Raw genomic sequence first — 27,394 nt, 5'->3', positions numbered from 1 at the left:
CACCACAATAAAAGACTGTGTCAGGTTGTGTTTATAACAGTATTTGTCAAACAGCAACGGAGCTCGGTGGCACACAGAGGAATAATGGATCAAACAGATTAGGTTTTAGCTAAACAGTTCATTGATTATCTTTTCATGTACTTTCTTTGCAGCTAGATTGATTGAAGTGTCGCCTTTCTTGTCCTTCTGATGTTTCATCCACAGCTTGACAGCCTTACAAGACCGTCGTCATACCCCTAAAAAGTCCTTGTAATAAGACAGATGTGTGAATGCTAATGAGACAAGTCCCTTAAAGTGATTAGCAGCAGAGTCTGCAGTTTGATCCTGAATCCGTTTGATGCGCAGTGTTGGTTCTCTGATGAAAAAAAGGCCATCTATCCCCAGTGTGGCGTTACTATGGTGAGCGGCTCCCGGTTGTGTCCGTTGATGATCGGCCAGGGATTGAAGTAGGGGAAAACAGGCTCTTTGAATTTTGCATCATTGAATGTGAAGAGGTGGCTCATGTCTCCAGCATCATAAAACGACACTAGGCCACGACCGTAGTCCAGGTATATCCCCACTCTCTTCGGAGGTTTGGAGGGATATAATAAGTTCTCCTCTATGTCAGTGCAAGCTTCATACTCGCTGGTGCCATTTCCGCTGTCCCTCAGCACCAGCGTCCAGAAACCATCATCCGGGCAAAGGCTGATCTCATCTTTCCTGTTGACGGAAGCTGTGGCCACACCCAGTCCCCACGCCGTCTTAGAGCCTACCTCGACCTCCCAGTAGTGTCTGCCTGAAGAGAAGGCTTCAGAGCCCAGGACAATGTTGTAGCGGGTGAAGCGCTCGGGGTTGTTGGGCAGGTTCGCTTGTAGTTTTCCTACCTGGACGCTGGTGCGACACGGGGAAACCCACAGACAAGGGTAGGCTGTGTCTGGGTCAAGGGTCACAGGTGTCACAGCTGGGAGGACATGAAAAACAGAGACAAACCAATGAAGGTGAAACATGTTTACAAGAACTGACACCACCCAAACTCCTCTGGAGTGACCTTCAGCAAGATACTGAATGCCAGCCTGCGCAATTAGTGTAAGACGAGCATCAGCTACATGGACGCAAATTAAATATAAATAACGTGGCTCCGATGTATCCAGAGATTAAATAAATTTCTGGAGAGCAGCCTGGTTTTACAGCAGTGATGTTTGAGGTCATCACAGACCCAAAGTAAGCATGTGTACGCTCGACTAACAAAGAGGTTAAATTCAGAGAACAAATGGAGTCACGCTTGAAACTCACTGCCAGTCAGAGCAGGCTGAAACGAGACTGAACAATGAGTTGAATCACAAATATGTCTTTTCTAGACGCAGCCAAATCTTTTTAAAGGAGTATTCCAACAAATTTTGATGTCACACCACTGTTTGTCATAAAAAGCATTAGTGAGTCTGTGAAATCAGTTGTATAAGGCCTTCTGTTGCTCTGCGGGGGCTTTGAAGTTGGATTTGTTGTATTGGGGCCTGTGGTTTTGGTTTTTGAAGGATACTAGAGGCTACAAGCGCTGCGTCAGTGTTTTTTCCAGACTAGGCAGTTAATGACTAATGAGCACTATTGTTCTCTTGACCTTGGTTTGCATGATGTGTGTTATCTTTATACCTGGCTGAAGAATTGAGCTCATTTTCCTCCAAATCCTGTACTGGAGAGGTCCCAGAAAGTCTCCAGATTGCAGGTCCACAGCCATCTCTGCAGGGCGCTCAAACAAGCTCTCTGCCCTGAGAGGGAGAGGGAAAGAAAGTCGTTTTAAAGATTATGAAACATCCAAAACTATATGCTTGTGAACTTGTATTTTATAGCATATTCGAAGTATTTAAGTAAGTACAAGTAACCTTCATTTAAGAAGAAACTAACGAAACCTTTACTCTCCACATTTGAAATGAAATTTGAAACTGAAAAAAATGTGTTTCTAGCTGGAACAATCACAACCTCTCATTCTGTTCGAAAACAACTCAAAACGGACGTGATTGCCTTGTGACTTTTGGACAAAAGTCATGATGAGATAAATGAGAAGATGGCCTAGATATTTGATTAGCTCTGACAGAACTTCTTGGATAAGATTACAGTAGTACTCACCCTCCAATAAAATCTTTGATCCCCTGAAACAGATAAAAACAGGCCTGTGATTACAAACATGGGACTTCCATTCATTCTTTATTCAGTATTCTTTTATATGTGCTCCAGTTATTAGCAAAGTATACTGAAAGATTATGAGAAATATGTAGCTCGTCCATAAATCCTTCTCCTCTGCCCCGTCTCTTCTTCTCTCACCTTGAGTTGCTCAGGATTTTCTTCTTCTCTAAGTTTGAGCCGAAGTTTATCGGCTGTAATCTCCAGTTGGCTGATCTGCTCCGTGGACTGAGTGAGCGCCTCCTCCAGCTGCTGAAGCTTCTCCTCCTTCTGCTTCTGCAGTTTTTCCTTTATGCGCTCCTCCTCCTCAACGAGGAACTCCCTCATACGGCCAAACTCTGCAGAGACCAGCTCCTCCAAATCTCCCGCTCGCTCCTGAAATGCAGCGAGGAATTTGGTCACAGAGAGCAAGAACTTTGCCAGTCAGTAGGTAAAGCACAGCTGATTTGTACAACTTTTTTTCTTTTTTAACCTCCTCTAACCTGGCGTCCACATATGTGGACATCCAATTTTGGGTTGTCTAGACCACAATACTACATTTTGCTCTACAAGGGCCTGATGTCTCTTACGAGGACATTATACTGCCACTGTTTTATCGAAATTTAAAACGAATGTCCCCATATGTGGATCTCTGGCCCTTGTAGACCAAAATCAGATAAAAAGATAACTCTTTGTTTTTTAATCGCGTCCCCCAAATAGCAAAAAGAAATTAAAAATGCATGCCATGAAAGAGTTCGGGTCTTAGGAGGTTAAAGCAATAGCACGACTCAAAAATGCCCCTTAAAGCTGACAGAAACCAAATCTGTCTTCAAAATGCTTAACTGCTTTAGAGTTTGTATGATAACGATCTCTGAGTCTTTTTAAGCTCTTCCTGGGGTGGAAAAATACCGAGCTATGCTGTGACAAACGGTGGGGTTCAGTTTTATTTTGTCACAATTGAAATTTCTGTTACATACTGTTGTTTTAATAGGGTTTATTATTAGAGAGTTATTATTATTTAACAAGTATATTATTATTTTTTTAACTGTTGCGTGTCAGTGAAAATGAGGACACACTTAATTCTCATTGACAGCAATGGTGTGACACTAAAACCGGAAGTGTCCTATTTTACTGTTATTATTGAATAAAAATACAGTTTTTTTTTCTTCTCTGGAAATATGACTACAATCTTATGTTCAACAGATTAAATCAACAACTTTAAACTGTGACCATTCAGACCAGAAGTGGTTCATTAAATAGGAAAAATCAGTATTTGTTATGAGGAGACGATACATTTTATGTCATATGTGGCACAAATTATTATATCTTACTGAGATATAAAAGTTTTTGCTAGCTAGCTAGCTAGATAGCTAGATAGCTAGATAGATAGATAGATAGATAGCTAGATAGCTAGATAGATAGATAGATAGATAGATAGATAGATAGATAGCTAGATAGCTAGATAGATAGATAGATAGATAGATAGCTAGATAGCTAGATAGCTGTCTGTATTTTTAACACAGAGAAGAAAAATTGACAAACTTCCTCTGCTCAACCACATCCTGTCATACTGACAGAGAAAGGGAGAAGTGAAGAAAAAAAATCTGTGAATCTGCATGTAAACTGGGTCAAACAGACAGACAGGAAAATACACCCACTGACACATTTAAACACACAGATAGGAAAGGAAACGGTCTGTGATAACCTGGAGCAGAGCTAGACGAAGTTATCTGCCACGGCAGAAATGCTCCAGTGCATTCTCTAACACTACCCTCATATGTGTGTTTAACACACACACAGCGAGCGTTTCAGTGAACTTCTTCCTGTGCCTGTCGAAACTCTATCAGCTGAGTTCCCTCGCAAGCTGTGTGACATGAAGCAGTTAGGGCACATGCACAGCCTGTGAAAGAAGAGCGCATGACGAAGATAAACACAAAATGATGTGTATGAATGTTCATGAACCTCCCTTTTTAGTCCAGGATGAGCTCCTGATAATCATCACGTCTAAATAAAAGATGAGTAAGAACATGGTGTGTCAGCACCAGTCATTAGTACCACCAGTCATCCCTCTGTCTTGACAGGTAAAGGTGGAGGAATGCGTCAGAATGTTGCCTGGCCGCTAGAATTTCTGGTTATATTTAGAGGACAAACACACTGGAGTGTTTTTCTTTCACAGTGCTTCACAAAGAAACAGCCAGCACACACAGAGACGTGATACCTTAATGAGGAGGATCTTTTCATTGGTCTGTTTTTGGAAGAGTGTGGCCTCCTGTGTCTGCACCTGAACCCTCTCCAGAACCACAGACAGCTTACCCTGCAGGACAAACAGATAATCACATAAAAACGTTTGTTGAGAAGAGGTTATATAAACCAGATTACGATTCAATCAACAGTTAATTTGATTTGTGCGTCAGTCCGAACAACGTCCCGTCTTTAATGGGAGTCATACATCCGCCAATCCTCAACTGAGCGCCCTGACCCCAAAAATCTAACAAAGCTGGAATTTAGCACTGCTTAAACATGTTAAGACACACAGAGAGGCCTCTCAGAGCGGGTCTCCAAACAACATGATGAAGGTCAGCTGCCAGGTTTGAAAGGTAGTAAAGCTCACACAGGCCTGCTGAATTCCTGTAATGCACAAAAATACCCAAAGGCTCCTGGGGCAGACAGGGAGTGTGCTCTTTAAAGCACAACTGCTACATATATGAAAAGCCTGCTTGCTACATTAGAGCAGTTGAGTTTTGTAGTAAAAAAGTAGTTTTGACTTGACTTATAGGAATACTTGTGAAACTTACAGTAATGTAGTACAATAAGAGGAGTGTCCAATAAGCATTGTAAAGTATGGCACTCCTTGAAACTCTGATTGCTTGTTTTATCTAGAAGCTCCAGCTGTTACACTATAGAGGAAAAAAATACAGTAGAAAAATAAATCAAATTTGGTGATTATGTTGGTCAAATCTCAATACCATGTCTGTGTATGCCTGATTTAAGTTTTTGGAAGACCGGGAGCCTTAAAAACGAGCCAATAACAAAACAGTACCCTGTAGCTTTCAAAAGCCTCTGTAATGGGGATGACATTGTGGTTCTTGTGGTCTCGAGACATCCCGCACACTAGGCAGATGGGAAGCTGGTCATCCTCACAGTAGAGCTTCAGCTTCTCCTCGTGCTCCTCGCACATATCCAAACCCATTCCCAGGCGTGGCCAGTGCCCGATGGACGAGGCCACGCTGCTCATGCTGGAACCCCGCTCGCGGTCCTCGGGCATCTCCAGCGTACCTTCGTGGTCCCACACGCACATCCCCGCGGCCGCGTCCATGGCGCGGGCTCTGCGCACACTATCCACCACGTTGCACAGGAGCGAGTTGGGTCGCAGTTTCCGGGCGCACGACTTTCTACACTTCGGGCAACTCGAGAGTTCGTCCGCCTTAGCTTCCCAGCACTGGATGATGCACACCTGGCAGAAGTGGTGCCCGCACTCAAGGATCACGGGATCACGGAAGAGTTCCAAACACACCGGGCAGGTGAGCTCCGACTGTAGCTCTTCAAGCGCGCTGGCCTCCGCCATCATTTACTGCGCTCATACTTCTCAGAAGACACGTCTGTGGGAAACACTGTGACAGGGAAAGAAGACTAAACTGCTCTTCCGTTCACATTCAGAGAGGGAGTGGTCTGACGCTGACAGCAGTACGACTTTTTTCACGGAAGCGACCAAAGGCGTGTAGAAACACGCTCGGCTGGGCGTGATGAAGGGCTCCTTTAAAGGGCGCAGTGTGTTTATGATTGCCCTGAGCGAAAGAGGGTTTCTTAGAAGGAAGAGAACAGTAACAAGAAAGGTCACGTTATTGCTGCGAGGAAATATACGCGGAATTTTTAAAAGGGGGTTGTACCAATTGTCTTACTTGTTGGTTTATAAGTTTTTAAATTATTAAACACTTACAGGAAATAAATCAGAAACGTGTGAGCGGAAACTTCTGTGTAGTAGGGTAAACGACACAAACAAAAAAGTGATTTCCCGTATTTTCCAAAAAACGATTGCCCGTATATAAACAGCTCTGAATAAGTTGTTGGCCTATAAACTCATACAAACATATGGCAAACCTATCTCTTTTTGAGCATATCAAGTCATTTTGAGACAGAAACATAATTCCTGTCATAAAGTAAAATCTGCAATTAGTGTTTGCCATAGTTGCTTTTATTTATCCTTTATTTATCCACCGAAAAAGTTTTTATTGACATTAAAAATGTAGGGTTTTTTAAAGGTCTTGCCAAGAAGGCAGCATAAATTGCAACAATTATGACATCATAGCTCTATAAAGATGTTTTAAGTGGCCAAAAGGGGCTGGATTCATTACAATGTAGCTACAATAACGCAGAAATACTTTTACTAATTTCTATATTTTATGTATAATCTCTTCTTAAATCCTATTGATCACAGTCTATTTACAAATATAAGTAAAGACATTAAACATGGAAACATACAGAGACATTAGAAATCAGATGATCGCTTTTTGGAACAACACCCATCTCAGACAGAATCAAAAGCATTTAAAGGCTTTTGAAGATTGAAACTAAGTTTTGAAGCATTGAAATGCATTTGAGTTTCCTTCTTCACATATACATCACAGGTTTTACCCTACATGTTTTCACAGTGACGGTGTAATCAAGTCCCATTCATGGCATTTATGGATTTGACTGCATTACACTGTAGAGGCGCAGCTACTTAATATAGACAGCACTGAATAAATGTGCGTTAATACTCATGTAAGAGAGCATTAGCGTACACGTATAAGGGCTCTTCAATTTGGCCTTTAATTGGGATTTAAATTAAACTTGTCTCCCCAGGTTATCCCCAAGAACACACACACACACACACACACACACACACACACACACACACACACACACACACACACACACACACACACACACACACACACACACACACACAGCCTTCCAGTCAGCAAAGCATGACACAGAGCAAGGAAGAAGGGAAGGGAAAGTAGCTGACACCAAGAAAAAAAAACACTCTTGCCAGCGTTCTTCAATTAAAATTATATCCCTGCCTGTCCATGGATTACACGCTAATACAAATAAAGTCTTATTAGTCTCAGTCAATTTTATACACGTTGCATGATTAATGTCAGGGTCATGTAGGTCATCCTGCCACCTGCTGTTGTTCCTCTGAGTGCTCAGTAGATGGCCCCGATGATCAGTCTACCAGGTGCATTTTTAAGATAAGGACTGATGCAGTATTTGCTCCTTTTCTCCTGGATTTTTTCCTCCAGACGCTAAATTTGAGACCAGCTTGTTGTAAACTGTATCCATTTCACAAATTAGTTATCAGAATATTTTGGGAGGGAGGCGATATAATAAATATTATAACAAGTTTTCCATTCTGGTGGTTTTCTCATGAATATTAAAAAATTTTCTCAACAAATGGTCTCATTTCTAAGATTATTTAGGGGTTTCTCAGAGAGGTGAGATTACGTCTAAACTTTTGTGTGCCCAAAAACTCAAACAGCTTGTGAGTCTTCTTCTTCTTTCCACTTCTCCCTTTAGGGGTCGCTACAGTAGATTATCTCACCCTGTCACTAGCATCCCCATCTGCTACAACAGTCCTCTGCATGCCCTCCTTTCTAATCCAGAGAAAATCTTAACATCTTTAAATCTGCCACCTGTCTTTTTGTTAGTCCCACAGTCTTCAAAGCATACATCATAGCACGTCTTCCTACCTTCTTGTAAATCCTCCCTTTCATTCTTTCTTCTATCATGCCACAAATCACACCTGAAGCCCACTCCACCCTACCTGCACTCCTTTCTTCACCTAGAGCATACCTCCACCTAGGCTCTCTTCCACCTGCTCCCTACACCCGTTGTCAAAGGAGACTCCAGACTTCATCTGTCAGCCTGTCCATCACCATCTTAAGTAGGAAGGTCAGTTCCCTGATGTAATGCCATCCCCACATTTCACTCCTACCTCACACCTCACCGCTGTCTCGCTGTCCTCATACATGTCCTACACCAGCCTCGCATACTTCTCTGCCACTCCTGACTTCCTCTTGCAGTCCCACAGTTCCGCTCTAAGCTCCCTGTCATGTGCTTTCTTTAGATCCACAAAGACACCGGTCCTTGTACTTGTATACTTCTCCATAAACACTGTGAAAGTAAATATGGCATTTATAGTTTTTGTTCTGCATTTGTGTGCGTTCTGTGTTAATTTTTCACTACACCGTAACATCCTGCATTTCTGTAGAAACAGATCAATCGTGGCTAGATGTAGAGGCAGTGTGTTTCACACATTTAAAATCCTATAAATCATAGAAAACTGAAACCAGTAAATATGACATTTTCCCAATGCCCACAAATGCTGTAGATAGTGAGAGAGTAATTCCATGAGGTTTGATGGCTGAATAATACCAAGTAATATGCGGTCAGGCTTACTAAAACCAGAGGTAATATGTATCCAATATGTATAATCTTAAATATGTATACATTTAGTCAGTTTCAGTTATTATGTAAATATATTTTCACCTGTGCAGTACTGTGAAAAATTAAATACGTCCTTACTACTGGAATTAAGTGGGTAAGAAGTAATTTAATTATTTCAATTTATTTATATAGCACCAAATCACACAAACAGTTGGCGACAGTGGGAAGAATCTAACTATCTATCTGCTATATCAAAAAGAAACGTTTTAAGACTAATCTTAAACGTAGAGAGGGGTCTGCCTCCTGAATACAAACTGGGAGCTGGCTCCACAGAAGAGGGCCAGGAAGCTGAAGGTTCTGCCTCCCATTCTACTTTTAAAGTGAAGTAGTCAGGCACTGCTAATCAAATGCAAGTATGACCGGCTCTATAAAAGCAGAGGTTTAGAGCATTCAGATGTTGGTTAACACAATGCCATAATCTTCCCAAGATTGGAAATTCCAGCAAATTCACTCCAAAAATTCGCAACAATGCAAAACTGCTGAAACCCCAAAAGCTCTCAGACTCTACAGGCCTCAGTTAGCATGTTAAATTTTAAAGGTCATGACCATTAGAAGAAGAATAAACAAGTTTGTCTTGTTTGGAAGGACTATCAGGAGAAAGTCTCTTTGCTCTAAAAGAACATGGAAGCACCCATTATTGTGATGACTGGGCCGTGCAATAAAACAATGATCCCAAGCATAGCAGCAAATCTACAACAGAATGGCAGAAAAACAAAACCATCAAGATATTGCAATGTCCCAGAGAAATTTCAGACCTTAAATTGATGTCCATGATTAAACAGATGGACACAAGCCGTCTTCTTTGCAACCAACGCTGTAAAGAAGAGTGAACCACAATTCCTCCAGTGATGTGAGATACTGATAAAGTCATACAGAAAACCATTACTACAACACAGAACCAGTAGCTTGTAGAAAACAAACTTTCCTTTCACACATAAGTATCAGGATGTGTTTCATTTAGATGTGTGAAAAATATCTAATCTGTAGTTTTCTGCTGTGATCATGGTTTCTTTCATATTTTTTGCTTTTTCTGCATTCTGACAATCCCTAAATGTAGTGAATCATAATTTGTTTGATTAAAAACTGACTAAAATGGAGAATTTCCCCAAATTGAGCACATAACAAAATAAAGAAGCCACATACTGCTAGTAAACATTTGCTATTTTGGCAATTGAGAAATCGGGGAAGCTCTGCGAGGAGCTTTTTTTGTCTTTCAGAATCCTACTGGTTCTGACATCCAGCGGAGTTTTGATGACAGAAGGAAAAACTGCATTACACCGAAACCAATGAGACAGAAAGAGAAACAGAAATATTTGACAGCATGTGATTACGTGTAAATACATAATTTGTCAAATGACTGTCAATAAACACCTGATGCTGCATTAAACATGTGCTGGAGCTGGTTTAGGACAGTGGTAACAGAAACGAGTGTTTGATTTTCATTATGAAAAGCATCGCATGTCACACCGCTCTGCCTTAAACGAGACACACATCTCAAAGTTTTCCATGATGTTTCTCTTTTTTAGGTACAAAGTATAATAAGGGAGATTCTCCTGGCTATTAAAAATTCTGGACTAAGTGTACTCAAGATAAAAAATCAACTTGTACGAGACAACAAACAGGGAAGGCAATGTCTGTTCCTGTGACTTTACCACACGTTTTTTGCTCTTTTTAAAACTAATATCATCAGTGCATGTTGTGTGTCATCAGACTGACATAGTGTGACAAATAAAATCCCAGGATTTGTAGAACTCAAGGTGTTCCTACAAGTGTGTAGGTCCAAATTTATCCATTTACCTTGACGAAATTTCCAAATGATTAAAATTTGAAAAGAATCCAAGATTTTTTTTTAAAAATCTGTGACGCAAACTTGATTCTCAGAAGGGAGCCTGACTGCTCGTTAGCAGGGGAAGTTTGATTGTAAACGTCGATGTGGGTGGGTAAGAACTGTTACCACGCTCTTGGTATAAATGAGGAAACCTCAGCGTTAGATTGCAGATGCAGAACTAACAAACAACAACTGTGGATTATTTTACTCTGGGGATTCGTCTGCTTACTAGAATCTGTTTCTGATCTACAGCTGACCTGCTCATCTGTTACAGAAGATGTCTCAAAGGAATTTGCTCCAACCCTCCATCAGAGCTCTGTTTCTACTTCTTCTTTGTAGCCTGGTTGTTGGCGAGATCGGCAAGGACTTCTCCCACTGCCCTAATTTCTTCTATAATAAAACTCCCCCACAGGGTGTCAGCGCACCAGGATATCAGCCAATATGCCAGCGCTATAGAAACCAGTACTACTTTGCCAGCCTGTATGATCGTCAGCGTCGAGTGCCTTTGTTCTCTGCGTACAGACTGAGTCCTGCTGATGGCAAACGACCCAAATCCGTTTGGATGTATGAACCGCAGGTAAGAAGGAGCAGACACTTATTTTATAGTGTTGTGTTCATTGTTTGTTTTTTTCCGGTGAAAAATAGAGATTATACGTAAAAAACACATGTATGAAAAACACAGTCACATATATGTTTTCTTTTGTGAACCCATGAAGAAAGAGACATTTGCATCTTCAAATGAGGTCATGTTTAAAGCTATGTGACTGTTTAAGTCAAACAGAAGCAGCAAACTCTTTTAAAGTTTCTAAACATGGTCATGTCCTTTTTCCTCCGTCTGTCAGTTGGCATTTTCCGGTGCCAGCCCAGATATGAAGCATTTTGAAACCCCTGTCGACCAGAATGTGATTGAAAGCCAGGCGGTGCTTGATGACTACAGGAACTCCAGCTTTACCAAGGGTCATCTCAATCCCAGCTTGCACCAGAAGACCCTCGACAACCGGAAAGCCACCTTTACCCTGACAAACATTGTCCCCCAAAAAGAGGGCTCCAACTCTGGACCCTGGAACAAACTGGAGAATGACGTGTTGAGAGATTTCAAGATGTTCTGCAACGGGACCATGTACGTGATCACCGGGGCCATGCCATACAAATCTGGGGACCACTGGATTAATAACAGGGTGTCTGTTCCTGAATACATGTGGTCTGCCTACTGCTGCCCATCATTCAAATCTGATCTCCCTAATAATGTGAAGCGGTTTTTCCCCACGTGTGCTGCAGTTGGAAGAAACGACCCGAACAGCGGTGAGGAGATTGTGCCGGTTAATAAGAATGCGAAGCCCAACGTGCGGGGCTATGATGTGAGGAGGATGCCGTTAGAGAACCTGGAGGGTATCCTGGCAAAAAGACTGGCCATGCCCATCAGTCTGTTTGATAACCGCTGTCAGGCATAAAAGCCTTTAGCTTGACCGGACTCTGATAAACTCGCTGCAGTTTTAATTATCAAGCTTCTGCTTGATTATTGAGGACATGATGGACTGAAATAGTTTTTTCCCCCTGATTGACTTTGTAAAAATGTAATTTCCCCTCCTGCTAAGGTCATTTCACTCACATTTAATAGCATTATAATTTTCCAATTAATCAAGACTGAAGTGTGTGATTTTAATGTTTATTCTCCAATAGATTCAAAAGCCAAACACAGAGAGTAGCAAGCGCTCGGTTCTTTTAAATAAAACTGCACTGGTTTTAACATGAGTCAGTTATTGATTACATATTACAAATGTACATTTGAGCTGGAACACTATCAATAAATACTAAGTCTATACAAATGTCTGATTTCATTTTTTCCTCTTTACAAAAATGACTTAGTGAATTTCAGCATTAAATCATAGAAAACATTTTAGGGGCAGACAAGATTTCTGGGTCACTTTTTTTCAGAGGTTTGCCACTGACGTTACCCAGTTCAACATTTAATGATGATTGTGTCAAACTAAAGAAAAATAGTTGAAATGAGGAATTTCTCATGAATTATTTGACCACATAAAGAAAATAAATAAACCGCAGACTTGCTGTGAACTGACAGTTGCTAAATAAAGGTCGAAATATGGTATGGTGAGTTTTTATATGTTCAGAAAATTTGGTTCCCACAAGAGAGTGAGTTTCAGTGACACAAAGAACACGGTTCTCAGGCAAACCAGTGTTTACTGAGACAAGAAGAAAAACAAAGATCAAAGCAAATGGATATGGTTTAAATAGTGGTTACCCATAGATAGCATCACAGCATTTGTGCTTGGTGTGTTATTTCCAATCTTTCCAATCTCAAGAAGCCCTAATTTTTATAGAAAACTTGATATAAAGCTGGAGACAGACTCTCTGAAGGAAAATGCTGCAACACCACAAGTGCCCCTTCTTTCTTCTGGCCATTTCTTAATTTATCAGCAAGCAGGAACTGTACTGTCACTTGGTAAAAAGCTACAGGAAGTGAATTTATTATCTAACAACATTTATTTTCTAATAAATGAGGTCGTACTCTGGTTCAGATGGGCCGATGATGAAACTTAAATGTCTGAACCACAAATAAGATGTGATTGGGTTCTTTTTTACTTGTTGTCTTTCCTGTTCCTGCAGAAAATGGCTCGCTGGAGCTGATCTGGTAGTCGTTCCACATTCATGCACCACTCACCCTTACTCTGCAAACAAACTGACCTTCTGACAGATGGACAGCTTTTTTATGCCTTCTTTAAAAAGACAAAGACTTAATACTTATAGAGACAGTGAAAACATATCTGGATACAGACTCTTTGTAGGAAAATGCTACAACACCGCAACTCCTGCATGGCTCTTCCAGCCACTGAAAACATGGTGCTAAATGGGATGCACATTTCACGTGTTGCATTGTGAACTGTTGCATTGTGCACCACATCTAGCTATACTCGATGTGCACAATCACGTGGCAAACAGCCAAATGATGAACCACTATTTAAATCATATCCATTTGCTTGGATCTTTGTTTTTCTTCTTGTCTCAGTAAACACTGGTTTGCCTGAGATCCGTGCAACACATTTCACAGCCTCAACCCTGACTTTTGGGGGTTTCTTTCTTTATCATTTCCTGATGTTGCAAAAAATGTACCAGTGGAGCCGTCCTGGTTAGAGCTGCCGCACAACTGAGCTGTTCTGGGTCAGGAGGCCAGAAATGAATCTTTCCAGGGTTCTCTCTCATCCAACTTGACTGGCTGAGCTAACAAACACGGCTTGTTAGCTTAGTTTGTAGTTGTTCTACATTCACGCACCGCTCACCCAGAACCTGCAAACAAACCAAACTGCTGAGTGTCATACAGTTTTATGTCTTTTTTAACTTACTCTAGACTTTAGCCGCTATTTAAAAACTACGAAGACACAGTATCTTATGTCAAATACACAGCGTGCCAGGTTATGTCAAAGTGCTGTTTTCATTGCATAATGCAAGAAAGCCCTTCAGTCAATCAGAAATATCAGTAAGTGAGATTTATATCTGTATAACTAGTGCACAAAAGAAACTCTCAACAACAGCCCAACACTTGAATATGTCTAATATGGCAATATTTTTTTTATAATTAATGATAATAATAATAATAATATAATTTTTTATAATTATAATATGATATGATATGATGATATAATATGATCATGACTCAGACAACATAAAATAAGTTGACTTTTGTATGAAAGCACTTCTATTCATCAGCCTAATCTATTTTATTACAGTTTAGCTCAGTAAAGTCTCGCCAGTGCACTGTGAATTAGTTTAACCTTAACAGATCTAGTTTTGACTTTTCCTTAAGGTCTGAAAATAGATAAATTCAATAAGACTTCAAATAAAGAGCAGTTTCTTTCTACTTCCGTAAAACGTTTAACTTTCTATTTACTCATAATAACCACAAAGAAGCGACGTAGATAAAAACAGAACAACTCTGGCCATGTAACATGCAACCCTTTCCTTGCATGACTGCAGCCTGCATGCAGGCAGTAATGAACAGCTTTGTCATAAAGATGAAACATTTTTTTTCAGCCAGATTAATACGTGAAGCTCTTCCCAACACGCAATTTCTAAAATGTGACGGAAAGCCAAGCAGCGTTTGAGGATAAAAGCAGGTCTATTCAAACTGAGGGCCCTCTCACTCCCATGCTGCACTAGAAAAGCTGCGAGGCCATCGACACCCTGAGAAACATGATTACACTGTGGGTAGAACTCCAGCACTCGGCCCTTGAGTCATCTGGTACGAGGTAAGTTGAAGATCCCGTCAGAACCAGCCTGAAGTGGGCTGGATAGATGACAAGCAGGGCTGTCGTTAGTGAGCACAGATGGTCTACTTTGCTCTTTCTTCAAATATGAACTTCCTGACTTGGAGATCTTTTCCCCTCGACACACATCATGCTGCTGTGGGAAGAACAGAAATAATCCTGAGAGTGGAGAGGACTTTGCGAATTAGGTTCACCACCTTTCTAATATCAGGACTTAGCTGTAGAGTGGGCGATCATGAGGGAAAACATCAATCTACACTCACCTACCACTTCACCTTGCTAATAGATTGCCTTTTGCCTTAACTCTTCCTGTCATAGAGTCAACAAGGTGCTGGAAAGTGTTGATCATCTAGGTAAGGAAATCCCACAAAGTTGATTCCGTTTCTATTCCATGGGAGAAACGCTTCCTCACTTATTCAAGTGGCTTTTTCAGTCTCAGTTGACTAAATAGAAATCATCAGAAACAGAAGTCAGCTGAGACCGAAGACATCACTTGGATGAGTGATGAAATGTTTCTCTCACAGAAACCGCTACGTCCAGATGAACAGAATCAACTTTGTGGGGAGATGCTGGAAACACTCGTCAGAGGGTTTGGTCCATATTGACAAGATAGTTCGAGATGGTTGTGTGTGGGAAAATCCAAGTAGATAAACAGCTTCTGAAATACTCAAACAAGCCCACATGACAACAACAACAACCACGCCACGTTTAAAGTCACTTAAATCTTTCTTCCCATTTCTGATGCTTGGTTCGAATTTGTTGTCTTGACATGCATGAATGCATCCAGTCAGCTGACTAGACACATGCATTAACAAGTAGCTGAACAGGTGTACCTAATAAAGTGGCTGGCGAGCATCTCCATTTGATAGCCATCATTAACAAGAAGTTCTGAAAAAGCAGCAGCTCTTTGAACAGCAAATTTTTTAGTCCTTGAATGAATGTGTAATGACAATGTTGCCTAGCGATGGCTGAAAATTAAAATTTATGATGAAGGTAGTCACACAAAAAAGCTTTATGGCGTATTATTCACTAACTCGAAACTTTTCCTCATGAATTAAGATGTTTATTTTCTAGCAATGTGATGAAAACACAAACATACAAAATACCAAACTGTCAATTATGTCATCCAAAAAAGAAAACAAGGCCATCAGCTTTAACGTACTGATAAAGAGGTATGAATGAACGATGTATTCATCATTATAAATAAGTCCTGGCTGTGCACGTACATACAAATAATAATACTTCCAGTTAAAATGGCTAGATGGCAGAGACTGACTTTATTTCTCTTTCAACACAAAAACACCAACCAGTCCTTCCTGCCAGCTTTTTAAAATGTGCCTTCATTGTTTACTCGACCAAAGTCTGCCATGTATGTGCTTTGTTATCTTAAAGATAATCACAGGGAAAGACATGAGATTGTAACAGTCACATTCATCAGCTAAATTCTACCACAACCATAAAAAAAACTTTAAAAAAAAAACCACTGTTCTTTCCCTAAACTGAGTTTCTTGTGAAGCCTCTAAAAGCACTGATGGTTCTTCAGTTGCTCCACATCACTAAAGCCCCTTCCACAGTTGGAGCACTGGAGTGTTGCCTTTTCGCTGTTGTGTATGAGTTGGTGTCTCTTTAGGTACTCCACACGGCTGAAGCGCTTGCCGCATGCTTCACAGCCGTATGGACGTTCACCTGTGTGAATCCGCTGGTGCCGTTCCAAATTACCAAGGCGACTAAAGCTGCGTCCACAGTGCTGGCAACGGTGCGGCCTCTCACCCGTGTGCACCAGATGATGGCGCTCCAGCGACCGTGAGTGTGTAAAACGCTTCCCACAGATCTCGCAGCAGTGCGGCCGCTCGGCGGCGCAGGCGCACTCGTGGTTCTTCAGAGCCCAGGCGTGGCTGAACGTGTTGCCGCAGTGAGCGCAAGGGAAAAGACTGTCCTCTGCTCCGCTGCTCTGTAAATGGGCGCCACCTAGTGGACACGGGTGCTCCTCCAGCTCGGCTTCCGAAGTGAAGCCTCCTCCACATTGTGGGCAGAAGTGGAGCAGGTCCCCGCCGCCCTCCTCTTCCCCGGCGCTCTCCCAGACGCTCCCCGGAGCAGATAGGTGGGGCGGATGCTCCGACTCTCCGTGCTCCACCACATCCTCTACAGGCATGACCGCAGCTGAGTCGCTCTCTCTTAACTTCTTTGACCAGCCTAACCTCAGCTCCACATCCCCAGCCACTCCCAACCTCTCGCCCTCCTTCACCCTGCCTTGTCCTATCTGGTCCTCTTTGTGCAGAGTGGGTGGCTGAGGCTCCAGCTCTCCATCCTGCTCCATTCCATCGAGACCAATGTACTTAGGGGCCAAGCTGATCTCGGACCCACAAACCACTTCTGAGTCATGTTGAGAAGCCTGCTCGCGGCCTCTTTCGGCCCTTAACGCAGACTCCAGGCCCCTCAGCTCATCCATGGTCATTCCTCCCTCTGATGGTTCTGCAGAGCCCACCTTCCAGTTCTCCTCTTCACTCTCCCCTGGATGAAGAGTCGGGGGACGGTCTGACAGATCTCCTGAGCAGAAACAGAAGGAGGAGGAGAGAGTGAACGAGCTGGTGTGGGCAATCATTTCCGTTTTCCTTCAAGTACTGGTCTCTGAACATTTTCTCTAACTTGCCCTCCCTCACTCAGTGAGTCCTGGGCTCATTACCTTCACTCGGGGTTCTGGAGCCAGCGTGGAGGTTCTGGTTGGGCGGATGCATCTTCAAAGCCTCCTTGATTAGTCGGAGAGAGGCAGGCTGATAACCCTCTGTTTGGGCCAACTGCATAGAGAAGCAGAAAGAGAGCTACTGTACTGGGTAATCGACTGAGTCCAGGTACAATGAGACATTCACTATTAAATTTACTCTTGTTCTAAAAAAGCTTGTTAAATTTCCACATGATATGTTTACAATGCACCTGAAATAAAGATACAGCTAGGTGAAGGACTCCTTTCAAGCGGTGAAAGACTTCACAGAGCAGGGAGGCAAATTTATGCACATTATGCATGGTTTGAATATTCAAATCCAGAAGAGAAATGAAGAGTGGATCAGCGTCCTGCCACTTGGTGATGTGGTGGAAAGCTTTTCTAACAGTAGTGTTTCTCCCTAAAAGCTTGCTGTGCATGAGATATGAAGAGCCCCACTCCTGGCTCCTCTGGAAGCTAAATATCAAATCAATAGGCTTCACTTTATCCACTATATCTCTGCAGTGATCTGATAGAAGAAGAATTTGAGCAAAACTCTTTCTGTATTATTATTGTCTGTCTGTGTCTACATGCTCTCTCAGTGTTTATGAAGCTGCAGAGCAGAGCAGAGATGCTGTGCCACTTTCTCCTCCTACTCCTCCTCTGAGAAAGCCTGTCTCCCTCACCTCCTCTTTGATGTTGGCCTTCTCCTCCCCCTCACCGCTGAGGCTGCCCTCCCTTTCCTCTTCCTCCACCATCCCTCCCTCGTCTTCTTCATCCCGGGGGAACTGGATGAGGTACATATCTTTGGCCTCCTTCCCCCCTCTTCCTCCCGCTCCTGCTACCATGCCCACAGTTGCTCCACTTCCTCCTCCTCCTCCTCCACCACCACCAGCACCGCCACCACCTCCTCCTCCTCCTTCCTCCCACACACCTCCAGGCCACGCTTTGCCATAGGCTGCTGCTGGGCCTTTTTTTGACTTGCCTCCTGTGGAGAAGGGAGGGTGGTGAAGGAGGTGAGAGGAAGGAGAAAGTGAAGGGGAGGGGGAGAAGCAGGAAGAACAGCAAATGAAATATGAGGGGGAGAGAGATAGGTGGGAGGATGTGATTGGAAGGCCAGGGGAGGGAGAGATGAAGGAGAGAAGAGGGTGGAGAAGTGGGAGACGAGGAAGAGGAGGAGGATGAGGGGATTGGAGATGCAGACGGGAACAGGAGTGAGAGCAATGGGAGCAGGCGGCGGAGGAGGAGTGAGCATGATGAACGAGTTGAGGAGAGGGGGCGTGGAAGGACAGACAAGAGAGCGGAAAGGAGAGAAAAACATGTGACAGCGAGGAGTGAGAGAGAGGCGGAGAGGAGAGGAAGAAGTGGAGTTGGTGGGGGTCAAAAGAGGGGCAGGAGGAAGAGGAGGAAAGAAGGAGGGCACGGTGAAGGAGAAAAAGATAAAAGTAGGATGGAGAGTTGAAAAAGATGAGATAGGAAGAGAGAGAGAGGAGAAGTGGAGAGGGAGTGTGTAATTATGGAGGGTGGTGGAGGTGGTGAGAAGCAGGAGAGGAGAGGGGGAGTGTGTGTGTGTTCAACGTGATGAAGTAGAGAGAGAGCAGAGCAGAAGGAGGTGGGGGCAGGGAGAATAAGAAAAGGAGAAGAGGGTGTGAGGAGAAGAGGAGCGGGAAGGGGAGGAGGTAGAGTTGGAGGGACACGGGGAGAAGTGAAGGAGGTGGGGGGGAGAGGAACCAGGCAGGAAGAGAGGAAAGGAGGGAGTGAGCAAATGCAGAAAGAGCGAAAGGAGTAGGAGGGACAGAATGCAGTGGAGAGAGGAGAGGGGGAGGTGAAGGACAGAGGGAGAGCGATCATGAAGAGGAGGCGGAGGAGGAAGGGGGGTGAGGAAGGAGGAGGGAGGGAGAGATCAGCTCTTGCCAGATGGTTTTCCAACAAAACAAGTGCGTCTTCACATAAACTGCACCTAGACTGCATAGCATTCACATTGTTATTCACGTTAAAGCCACAATCATAGGGAAATACTGCAGGATGTGCTGATAAGCTGCCATTGAACTGTATACATCATGCAAACTAAAGGTAAACAGGAAGAAAAGCTCCAAGTCGCCACACACAGCAAATACTTACGAGTCACGTCAAGTTTTCGCTTCTGCCGGCCTCCAGCTTCCTCCACCGGTGCTGCTGCCGCCACCAGCCCGGCGTTGCGGCGGTTGGCAGCCCAGCCCATGCCGTACTTGCGCTCGGTTCTCAGTTTGCTCTCTGTGAGCCTCAGCCGCAGTTTGAGAGCCTCGTTCTCCTTCCTGTTGAGGGACAGCTCCACCAGGTAGTCGTTCACTGTCTCCTGGAAGAGTTTGGTGATCTCGCACACCGAGGCACGGATCAGGCTGTCCATGACGGCGGTCAGATGCGTCTCAAATGTGGTCACCGATTCTTCCATCATCCTGTCCGCGGGGCTGCAGATCTGATGACGGTTTCACACACAGTTCGTGATCAGTTGTAACACAGCTTTCCTGCTATGATCGCAAAAGTTTTCGATCGTGTGATCAACTCTCCCCCATAGCAGCTGTTGGTTAACTTTACTGGCTAACCTGCTGCTAAAAAATAAACCTAAATGATTACGGCAGTGAAATGAGACAGGGCTCCGTGAATAGCATCACGGTCATTCCGCCTCTATTACAACTTAATTAAAGACTATACCTGCCCGGTTAATCTGTGCAGTGCCAAGGCGGCGATGCTGGTTAATCGACGCCAAAATCACAACCCCCGTCAGCCCGGCTTGTTAGTAAACTTATAATGCTTCTGTGCGTGCATTAATGTTAAAGTACAGCTGGAGCAGCAGCCTCTCCGTAACGTTGGAAAGTGCTAGCAGACTGGCTAGTTTAGCCCTGAATACGCACCGTTTGTCGGATGACACCGAGGAGCCACCACGGCGTGAAACAGCGGCAAAGGTGTAATTTCACGGATCACGGAGACGCTCGGCAGCTGTTTGTGTGCCGAAATACGGCGACAAAGGATAGCGCCATCCAACTTCTGCCCTCTCTCTCTCCCTGCCAGTTCCCTTCTCGCCTCATCCAGCACTGCTTTTAATTCTTGAGAACACTACGCATGCCCGGTACCGTAATTACGCTACACTCAAGAGCAGCCGCACCCTGGAAATACCAAGCACTCAGGTTTCACAAGCCACTTTTTATATAATAATTTCAGCAGTGGTGATGATTTTTTAAAGACATAAGGATACAGAAGAGCTTCCGCTTGATATTATTGTTTTTAGCACGACCCATTTGTCACATGATTGCACACGTTTTCTTCTCAATTTCACAGTCAGGGGTGGCGACAGTACAGACTTTATTTACTTAAGCAGAAGTTGAGCAGTAGGTTAAAAAATACTCCAGTAAAAGTTGAAGTAGGCTACTGAAACAACTTTTTGCTTATAAAGTTGGAATTCAGCTAATGAGCCTGAACATCATCAGCTTAAATGCAAATTCATCTCTGCAACTTGATGCAACCTAAGCCTGACCATGAACACCACAGGCACTGTGCACCAATCCAACACAGAGCTTTGCTGTGAATTCACCACATTACTGCAGACTAACCTGTTCATCGTGGACAAAACTACCCAATATTTTCATGCAACATTTGAATAACACAAAGTTAGTACAGCTTAGCTTGTTTTGCAGGATAAAACAAATATACATAATTTATTACAGCATATTATATACAAATCCAATGCGTGATTGAAAATGATGACATCATATGTAAGATTTAAATCTTCAGTTTATCAGTCCTTACCCTTACATATAACCTGTCTTCTTCCCCTTCTGTCTATCTTTCTGCATCTTTCTATATCAAAGAGAGTTAACTTTCTACAAGTTATCTCTCTCTTTTGTCTCTCTGTGAAATACATCTGCTGGTATTTAACTAGCAACAGACTGTGCTGCAAAATGCACACAGCTGACAGAAAAGTTGGATTTAAAATTACTACTTAATAAAAACGTAACTCCCTTCATGCTGTCTCCTCTTCTGTAGCGCTAGACAGTTTCTGAAGTATCGCAAACAAAAACACATGCACTCCTTCCACCGACTTTTAACTCCCGAGTATAAACGCTATAGATGAACCAAATGTAAGAGTCTGTTAGAAAATGTAAGTAGTAGAAGTAGTAGTAGCAGATGTGCGGATATTTCTTTAAAAATGTAGGGAGTGTACAGTAACGAAGTATTTGTACTTAGTTACTTCCCACCTCTGTTCATAGTTTAGTAGTTTTAAGACAGAAGTGCGTATACAATTGCATTACCAGTTGCAGAAAAAAACGACAAAGTTAGCATAGTAGAATACTAAAGTTTTTCATGTTCATGTTCATGTCACTTTAAAGGGTTTTAATTGTTTCATTGTTTGAAAATACATTTGTAAATCAGTTTGCCTAAATTTAAAAATAAGACTAGCATAATAATAGTAATAATAATAATAATAATAATAATAATAATAATAATAATAATAATAATAATAATAATAATAATAATAATGCAGAAATAAGGATTTTTGGAAAATAATCTTAAATCATATCCTTTGACAGAGGGATAAGAGTCTGTCATCACTTAGCAGCACTGAAATTGGAGATCAAATTTTTGTGGAAACAAACACAGATAATGTTCTTAACAAGAAAGAAAGCACATCAATTTGATGCTCACCTGCAAGCGCATGGTGACATGGAAAGTTGCTATATACACACAGAGTGATGCAGATAAATGAGAAAATGTTATAAACATTATGTATTTTAGGAGCAGAATGGAGTGCAGATATTGCTGCCCTAATTAGATCTTGAGTATGAGAGTGTGGTTTATGGATCTGCATCAAAAGCACTTCTTGCAGGATTGGATATTGTCCAGGCTTGGGATCTCATATCTCTCAGGGCTGTAAGATCATTAGTAGTGTGTGTGTGTGTGTGTGTGTGTGTGTGTGTGTGTGTGTGTGTGTGTGTGTGTGTGTGTGTGTGTGTGTGTGTGTGCGCGCGCTCGCGTGCTTCAAGCTGAAACAGGATAGATGCCACTGTGTGGAGGAAACAGCTGCTAGAACATTACTTGTTGAAGTTCAGAGGTCATGGAGACAAAGACTCATCAAAACCAACCTTAAAGATACCCTGGAAATGAGAAGGAAGAAAGAAGTCAAGTGTTAGGAGGGGATCGAGTGGCAAGAAGCATGGGAACATGTGACAACTGGCTATTTTCATACAGCTTTGTTATGGCCTTCAGTCACAATGTGGACATGAAAATAGAAATTGACTGACTGCAGCTCAGGTAAAGAAATAATAAAGCATTCATTTAGTACTTGAGTTTTATCGATGTGGAAAGAGGAGACATGCAAGATATTTTTAAATCGACACTGACAGATCTGTGGAGAAGGATAAGGGTGCCCATTTTTTTGAGAATTTCACTGGTGTCTGATGTGCCTAAAATCAGAACATGACAGTAATGAAGTGCCACACAAAAGGACCGAATCTAAGACACATACAGAAGAAAACCCATAGACAAATTTTAGCATGGAGCAAATAAGTGGAATTCTGTGTTTGTAGACATGCAAGTGATACATTCTTCTAGATTTCATGGAGCAATATTCTTGAAAGTAAATACTTAAGGAGGTCAGTTTGATTAGATTATTTCTTCATGAAAACCTGAGATATAGACAGAAGATTTCTTAAGCTGCCTACGAGCCTGAAACTGCAGGAAAAAACCCTAAAAATAACTACGATTCCCCCCAGCTGGAAAGATGGTGCAAAATTTCAGAGGAGAAGGAGTAAGTTCGATGAAGCATTAGAAAGTGTTCCACAGGATGGAGAGAGTAGACTTCAGTGGAAGCAGAGGTGATAAGGAGGGTTGGGGTAGGTATGGTGATAAGAAGAGAAATGCAAAAGGACAGATGCTAGTGGGGGTTTTTCTGAAAAGGATGGAAATGCCTGTGCCTCCTTTAAGGAGAGCAAGGAACATTAGCTGATGTATAAGATTGGAGGAAGCTAAGCACATCCAAAAGGTGCAATCTCAATTAAATCAGGAGACTGTAAGGTGGTGGCAGGGGAGAATGTAGCTAGACACCATTCAATAGTAGTCTGTAAAATGGCTTTGGATACGAGTGAAGGCAGAGCCATGGATTAACTGGTGGGAGCGGAAGAAGGAAGACTGTTGCACAGAGTTCAGGAAAAAGTTGAGCCAGGCTCTGAGTATTAAGGAAGCGTTAAGACACTTAAGATGACTGTGAAAGTACAGCTATAGTGCTGAGGGAAATGTTGAAGAATGCGTTTGATCTATCCTCTGGACAGAGAAAAGAGGATAAAGAGGCTTGGTGGTGGAATGAGGAAATACAGGAAAGAATTCAAAGGAAAAGGTTAGCAAGGAAAAAGTGGGATAGTCACAAAGATTTAGAAGAACTGGGAGACAAGGCATGTTCTCCCCGTGTCTGCGTGGGTTCTCTCCGGGTACTCCGGCTTCCTCCCACCGTCCAAAGACATGCAGCTTGTGGGGATAGGTTAATTGGATAACCCAAATTGTCACTAGGTGTGAATGTGCAAATGAATGTGAGTGCGAATGGTTGTCTGTCCCTGTGTGTTAGCCTTGCGACAGACTGGCGACCTGTCCAGGGTGTACCCTGCCTCTCGCCCTATGACAGCTGGGATAGGCTCCAGCGCCCCCTGCGACCCTGAAAAGGATAAGCGGAAGTGAACGGATGGACGGACGGATGGGAGACAAGGCATATAGCCTATTTGGTTCATTTGAAGAGTTTCAGTCAGGTTTCAGAGTTCATCACAGTACAGGAACAGTTTTAATGAAGGTTACAAATGATCTGCTTATGGTCTCTGACAGTGGACAAATCTGTGCTTGTCCTACTAGACCTCAGTGCAGCAGTGATCATATATTTTATTATAGCGATTAGAGCTTGCTGCAGGTATTATAGGTACTGCGCGGCAGTGATTTCAATCATATATATCTAATAGACTCCAGTTTGTTCATGTAAATGGGGAGTCCTCTTCACACAGTAAGTTTAATTATGGAGTTCCACAGGGTTTTAGGGTGCTAGGACCAATTCCAATTGCATCACACATGCTTCCCTTAGGTAGACTTGTAATCAAGACCACCTAAACCAAGACCAAGACAATACCAAGACCAGAGGGTATCGAGACCAAGACAAGACCAAGACCGAGTCAAGACTAAGACAAAGTCGCGAGGAGACCAAGACAGAGACAAAAAAAAGTCTTTAACCTGCAGCCAGACGGCTGTAATTCAGGAGGTAGAGCAGGTTACCCACTGATTGGAAGGTTGGTGGTTTGATCCCTGGCTCCTCCAGTCCTCTGAACATCCAACTCTACCCTTGGGCAATATCATTAGAAGGCATAGCATAGATTTTCACCTTTTTCTTTTAAGGACATCCTGATAATAATGTATTACAGTAGTCCAGTCGAGAAATAATAAATGCATGAACTAGTTTTTCTGGCTCTCTTCCACATCGTGTCTTTGTCTTCTCTTCCTCCTCCCACCCCATTCCTCCTTCCCCCTTCCTGAGCCGGGTTTTATCGGAGAATTCTTCCTGTTAAAAGGGAGATTTTCCTTCCCACTGTCTCCAAAGTATTTGCTCAAAGCGGTTCATATGATTGTTGGGGTTGTCTTTGGTTTCTCTATACCGTACAATATAAAGTGCCTTAAGGCAACTGTTATAATATGGCGCTATGTAAATAAAATTGAATTAAATCTCAATGAGAGAGGTGGAGAAGGAAAAGGCCCATAGTGAGTTGTAAGAGGCCGAAGTTGTTTAAATATGTGTTGCTATTAATGCAGGGCCATTAGCGACTTTTGTAATTGTGAAACACTTAAGTCTGGTAGGTGGCGGTAATGCGTCTACAAGCTAGTTGCCAACCCTACAACCAGAAGAAGAAGAAGAAGAAGCAGGAAGGCGAAGAATACCAGCGGCTGCACCTTGAGGGAGAGAAGCGTTGCAATAATGCCGATGTTTGTAGTGAACACCAATGTTGCCAGAGGTGATGTACCGGCAGCTCTCCTGTCCGAGGCTACAGAGGAGCTGGCCAAAGCTATGGGAAAACCTGCACAGGTAGGCCGGCACGCGCTCATTCTTCCACCTACCCTCACGCGATTGTACGTCATAACTATCAATCAATGGCTGTCCCCTTTAATTCCGCATGTTTAGATTTAACTTCTCTGATGAAAGCATATTATATAGAGCTCCACTCGGTAAACTAGGCTGGCTTTGTCTTGTGTAATTATGCAGACAGTGTGTAGACTGCCAGCGCTGGGAGATCATTGATCGGTGGAGTTGGATCACTCACCCGCTTCAAATGCAAGCTTGGCCATAAGAATATCTGGATGGCGCTTCATTACGTCACATTAATACTCTTATAATCAAGTAACCTACTCATAAATAGTCAACATTAAAGGAGACAGACATTTTATTCTCATCAATGATGAGAATAAAATAAAATAAAATAAATATATATATAAATATAATTCAATAACATGAGTCATCATGTTATTGAATTATAATCAGACGATTCTATGGTTTCTTTATTAGACTGTAATTAAGTGCTTAATTAAGTGCTACATAGGCGACAATGTTCAAATATATTATAGAGATTCTCTACTTGTGTACAGAAATGGAAAATAAATGAAGATATTGGTAACTTTTCAAAAATCCACAGCCTTCACTGGTTAATTGTTTTAAAATTTGTTTGCACCGTTTTGTGCTTCTGTCTTGTACACACCAGTACGTATCTGTGCACATCAACCCTGACCAAATGATGATGTTTGGAGGGAAGGGAGACCCCTGCGCACTCTGCTTCCTCTACAGCATTGGCAAGATCAGTGGTGCTGCCAACAGGCAATACTCTAAACTGCTGTGTGGACTGCTCAACAAACACCTGGGCATCTCTCCTGAAAGGTACCAAAGACACACTTTAACCAGCACATTTTTAATAATTTGATGAGTGAAAGTAACATGGTTACAGAAGCAATCCCCACCCCCGTCTGGCTGTCAGTGTCTACTCTCATTGACCTATTTTTCCTTCTCTCTTGTGTATTTCAGGATGTATATTAACTTTATGGACATGGAAGCAGCCAATGTGGCCTGGAACAGCACAACCTTTGGCTGAAATGGAGGTCAAAAAAAAGATCATTCCAGAATTTTCCTACAGGAACTTATAACTGACTAAATGATGAGTTGAAGACAATTGGTGATCCACTTGTAGAAATACTGACTACCTTAAAAGCACTTATCCAGACTCTTTAGCATTGCACTATAACTTTCCCATTTAAATGCAATAAAGCAAATCCTATAAACCATAAATGATTTTCTGTTTTCCTTTGTTTTCAATGAAAAAGGATCCTGACAGGTATGTGTTAGAGCAGTCAGGGAGCTGTGATGGAATCTTACTTTGACTGGAACACTATGTGGACGGCACAGGGGAAATATTACGATTGCATGATAGTGATAGACAAGCCATCTGTTAATTGTTGTTTATCCCATTTGAAACTATCACTGTAAACTAATTGCTACTGAGTGTTAATGCTCTGAAAATGTTGTCCATTAATGAGCTAAGCAAGTTGTCCTTGTCATTGTGCCTGGTCAAGTATCAGGTATATTGTCAGGATACATATTAAGTATTATTGAAATACACGGATTCATACAAAACTCACTTTGAAGTGTTCATCATCAGGCCATAGGAGCCAAGCCATTAACTGTATATATCCATGTACCCAAGCATGACAATTAAGCTGTTTTCAGGCTGTGCATACAAGTGTAGATTGTTCAGTCTGCTGTAGCTCTACAAAAATCTATGCAACGTTTTGGCTGGGCAAGATTTGCTTTAATCTTCCGTAGCATAGATTCAACACTGTGCCGGAAACATCAGAGATTTTGGCCCATGTTGACGTATCATCACACGGTGCATATTTGTGAGATTTGCATTCATGACGAGAATC

The 27,394-nt window shown here is 42.5% G+C and overlaps 4 protein-coding genes across 4 annotated transcripts; 2 read left to right on the top strand and 2 right to left on the bottom strand.

Annotated features, from left to right (window-relative positions):
* Nucleotides 1–13: 13 nt before the first annotated feature.
* Nucleotides 14–5,950, bottom strand: LOC113037599 (zinc-binding protein A33-like). Its single transcript, XM_026194846.1, has 6 exons — nucleotides 5,174–5,950; nucleotides 4,352–4,447; nucleotides 2,296–2,529; nucleotides 2,101–2,123; nucleotides 1,627–1,742; nucleotides 14–940 (listed from the first exon to the last, which is right to left on the bottom strand). Exons 1-6 carry the CDS (start codon nucleotides 5,699–5,701, stop codon nucleotides 375–377), a joined length of 1,563 nt encoding a protein of 520 aa, XP_026050631.1. The 5' UTR covers nucleotides 5,702–5,950; the 3' UTR covers nucleotides 14–374.
* LOC113037605 (endonuclease domain-containing 1 protein-like) lies at nucleotides 5,594–13,280 on the top strand. The gene is made up of 3 exons (XM_026194856.1): nucleotides 5,594–5,654; nucleotides 10,703–11,027; nucleotides 11,293–13,280. The coding sequence occupies exons 2-3, from the start codon at nucleotides 10,728–10,730 to the stop codon at nucleotides 11,899–11,901; spliced, it is 909 nt and encodes a 302-aa protein (XP_026050641.1). The 5' UTR covers nucleotides 5,594–5,654; nucleotides 10,703–10,727; the 3' UTR covers nucleotides 11,902–13,280.
* A 2,497-nt stretch (nucleotides 13,281–15,777) lies between these two features.
* On the bottom strand, nucleotides 15,778–18,283 carry LOC113037575 (zinc finger and SCAN domain-containing protein 21-like). Its single transcript, XM_026194817.1, has 3 exons — nucleotides 18,115–18,283; nucleotides 17,414–17,525; nucleotides 15,778–17,277 (listed from the first exon to the last, which is right to left on the bottom strand). Exons 1-3 carry the CDS (start codon nucleotides 18,274–18,276, stop codon nucleotides 16,250–16,252), a joined length of 1,302 nt encoding a protein of 433 aa, XP_026050602.1. The 5' UTR covers nucleotides 18,277–18,283; the 3' UTR covers nucleotides 15,778–16,249.
* A 7,017-nt stretch (nucleotides 18,284–25,300) lies between these two features.
* mif (macrophage migration inhibitory factor) lies at nucleotides 25,301–26,759 on the top strand. The gene is made up of 3 exons (XM_026194835.1): nucleotides 25,301–25,511; nucleotides 26,182–26,354; nucleotides 26,499–26,759. The coding sequence occupies exons 1-3, from the start codon at nucleotides 25,404–25,406 to the stop codon at nucleotides 26,563–26,565; spliced, it is 348 nt and encodes a 115-aa protein (XP_026050620.1). The 5' UTR covers nucleotides 25,301–25,403; the 3' UTR covers nucleotides 26,566–26,759.
* Nucleotides 26,760–27,394: the final 635 nt, after the last annotated feature.

The sequence above is a fragment of the Astatotilapia calliptera genome, chromosome 2 (genome assembly GCF_900246225.1).
Source record: "Astatotilapia calliptera chromosome 2, fAstCal1.2, whole genome shotgun sequence".
Classification (NCBI taxonomy): Eukaryota; Metazoa; Chordata; class Actinopteri; order Cichliformes; family Cichlidae; genus Astatotilapia; species Astatotilapia calliptera.
Note: the sequence above shows the minus strand (reverse complement) of the source record. Positions and strands in the feature narration are given on the sequence as shown.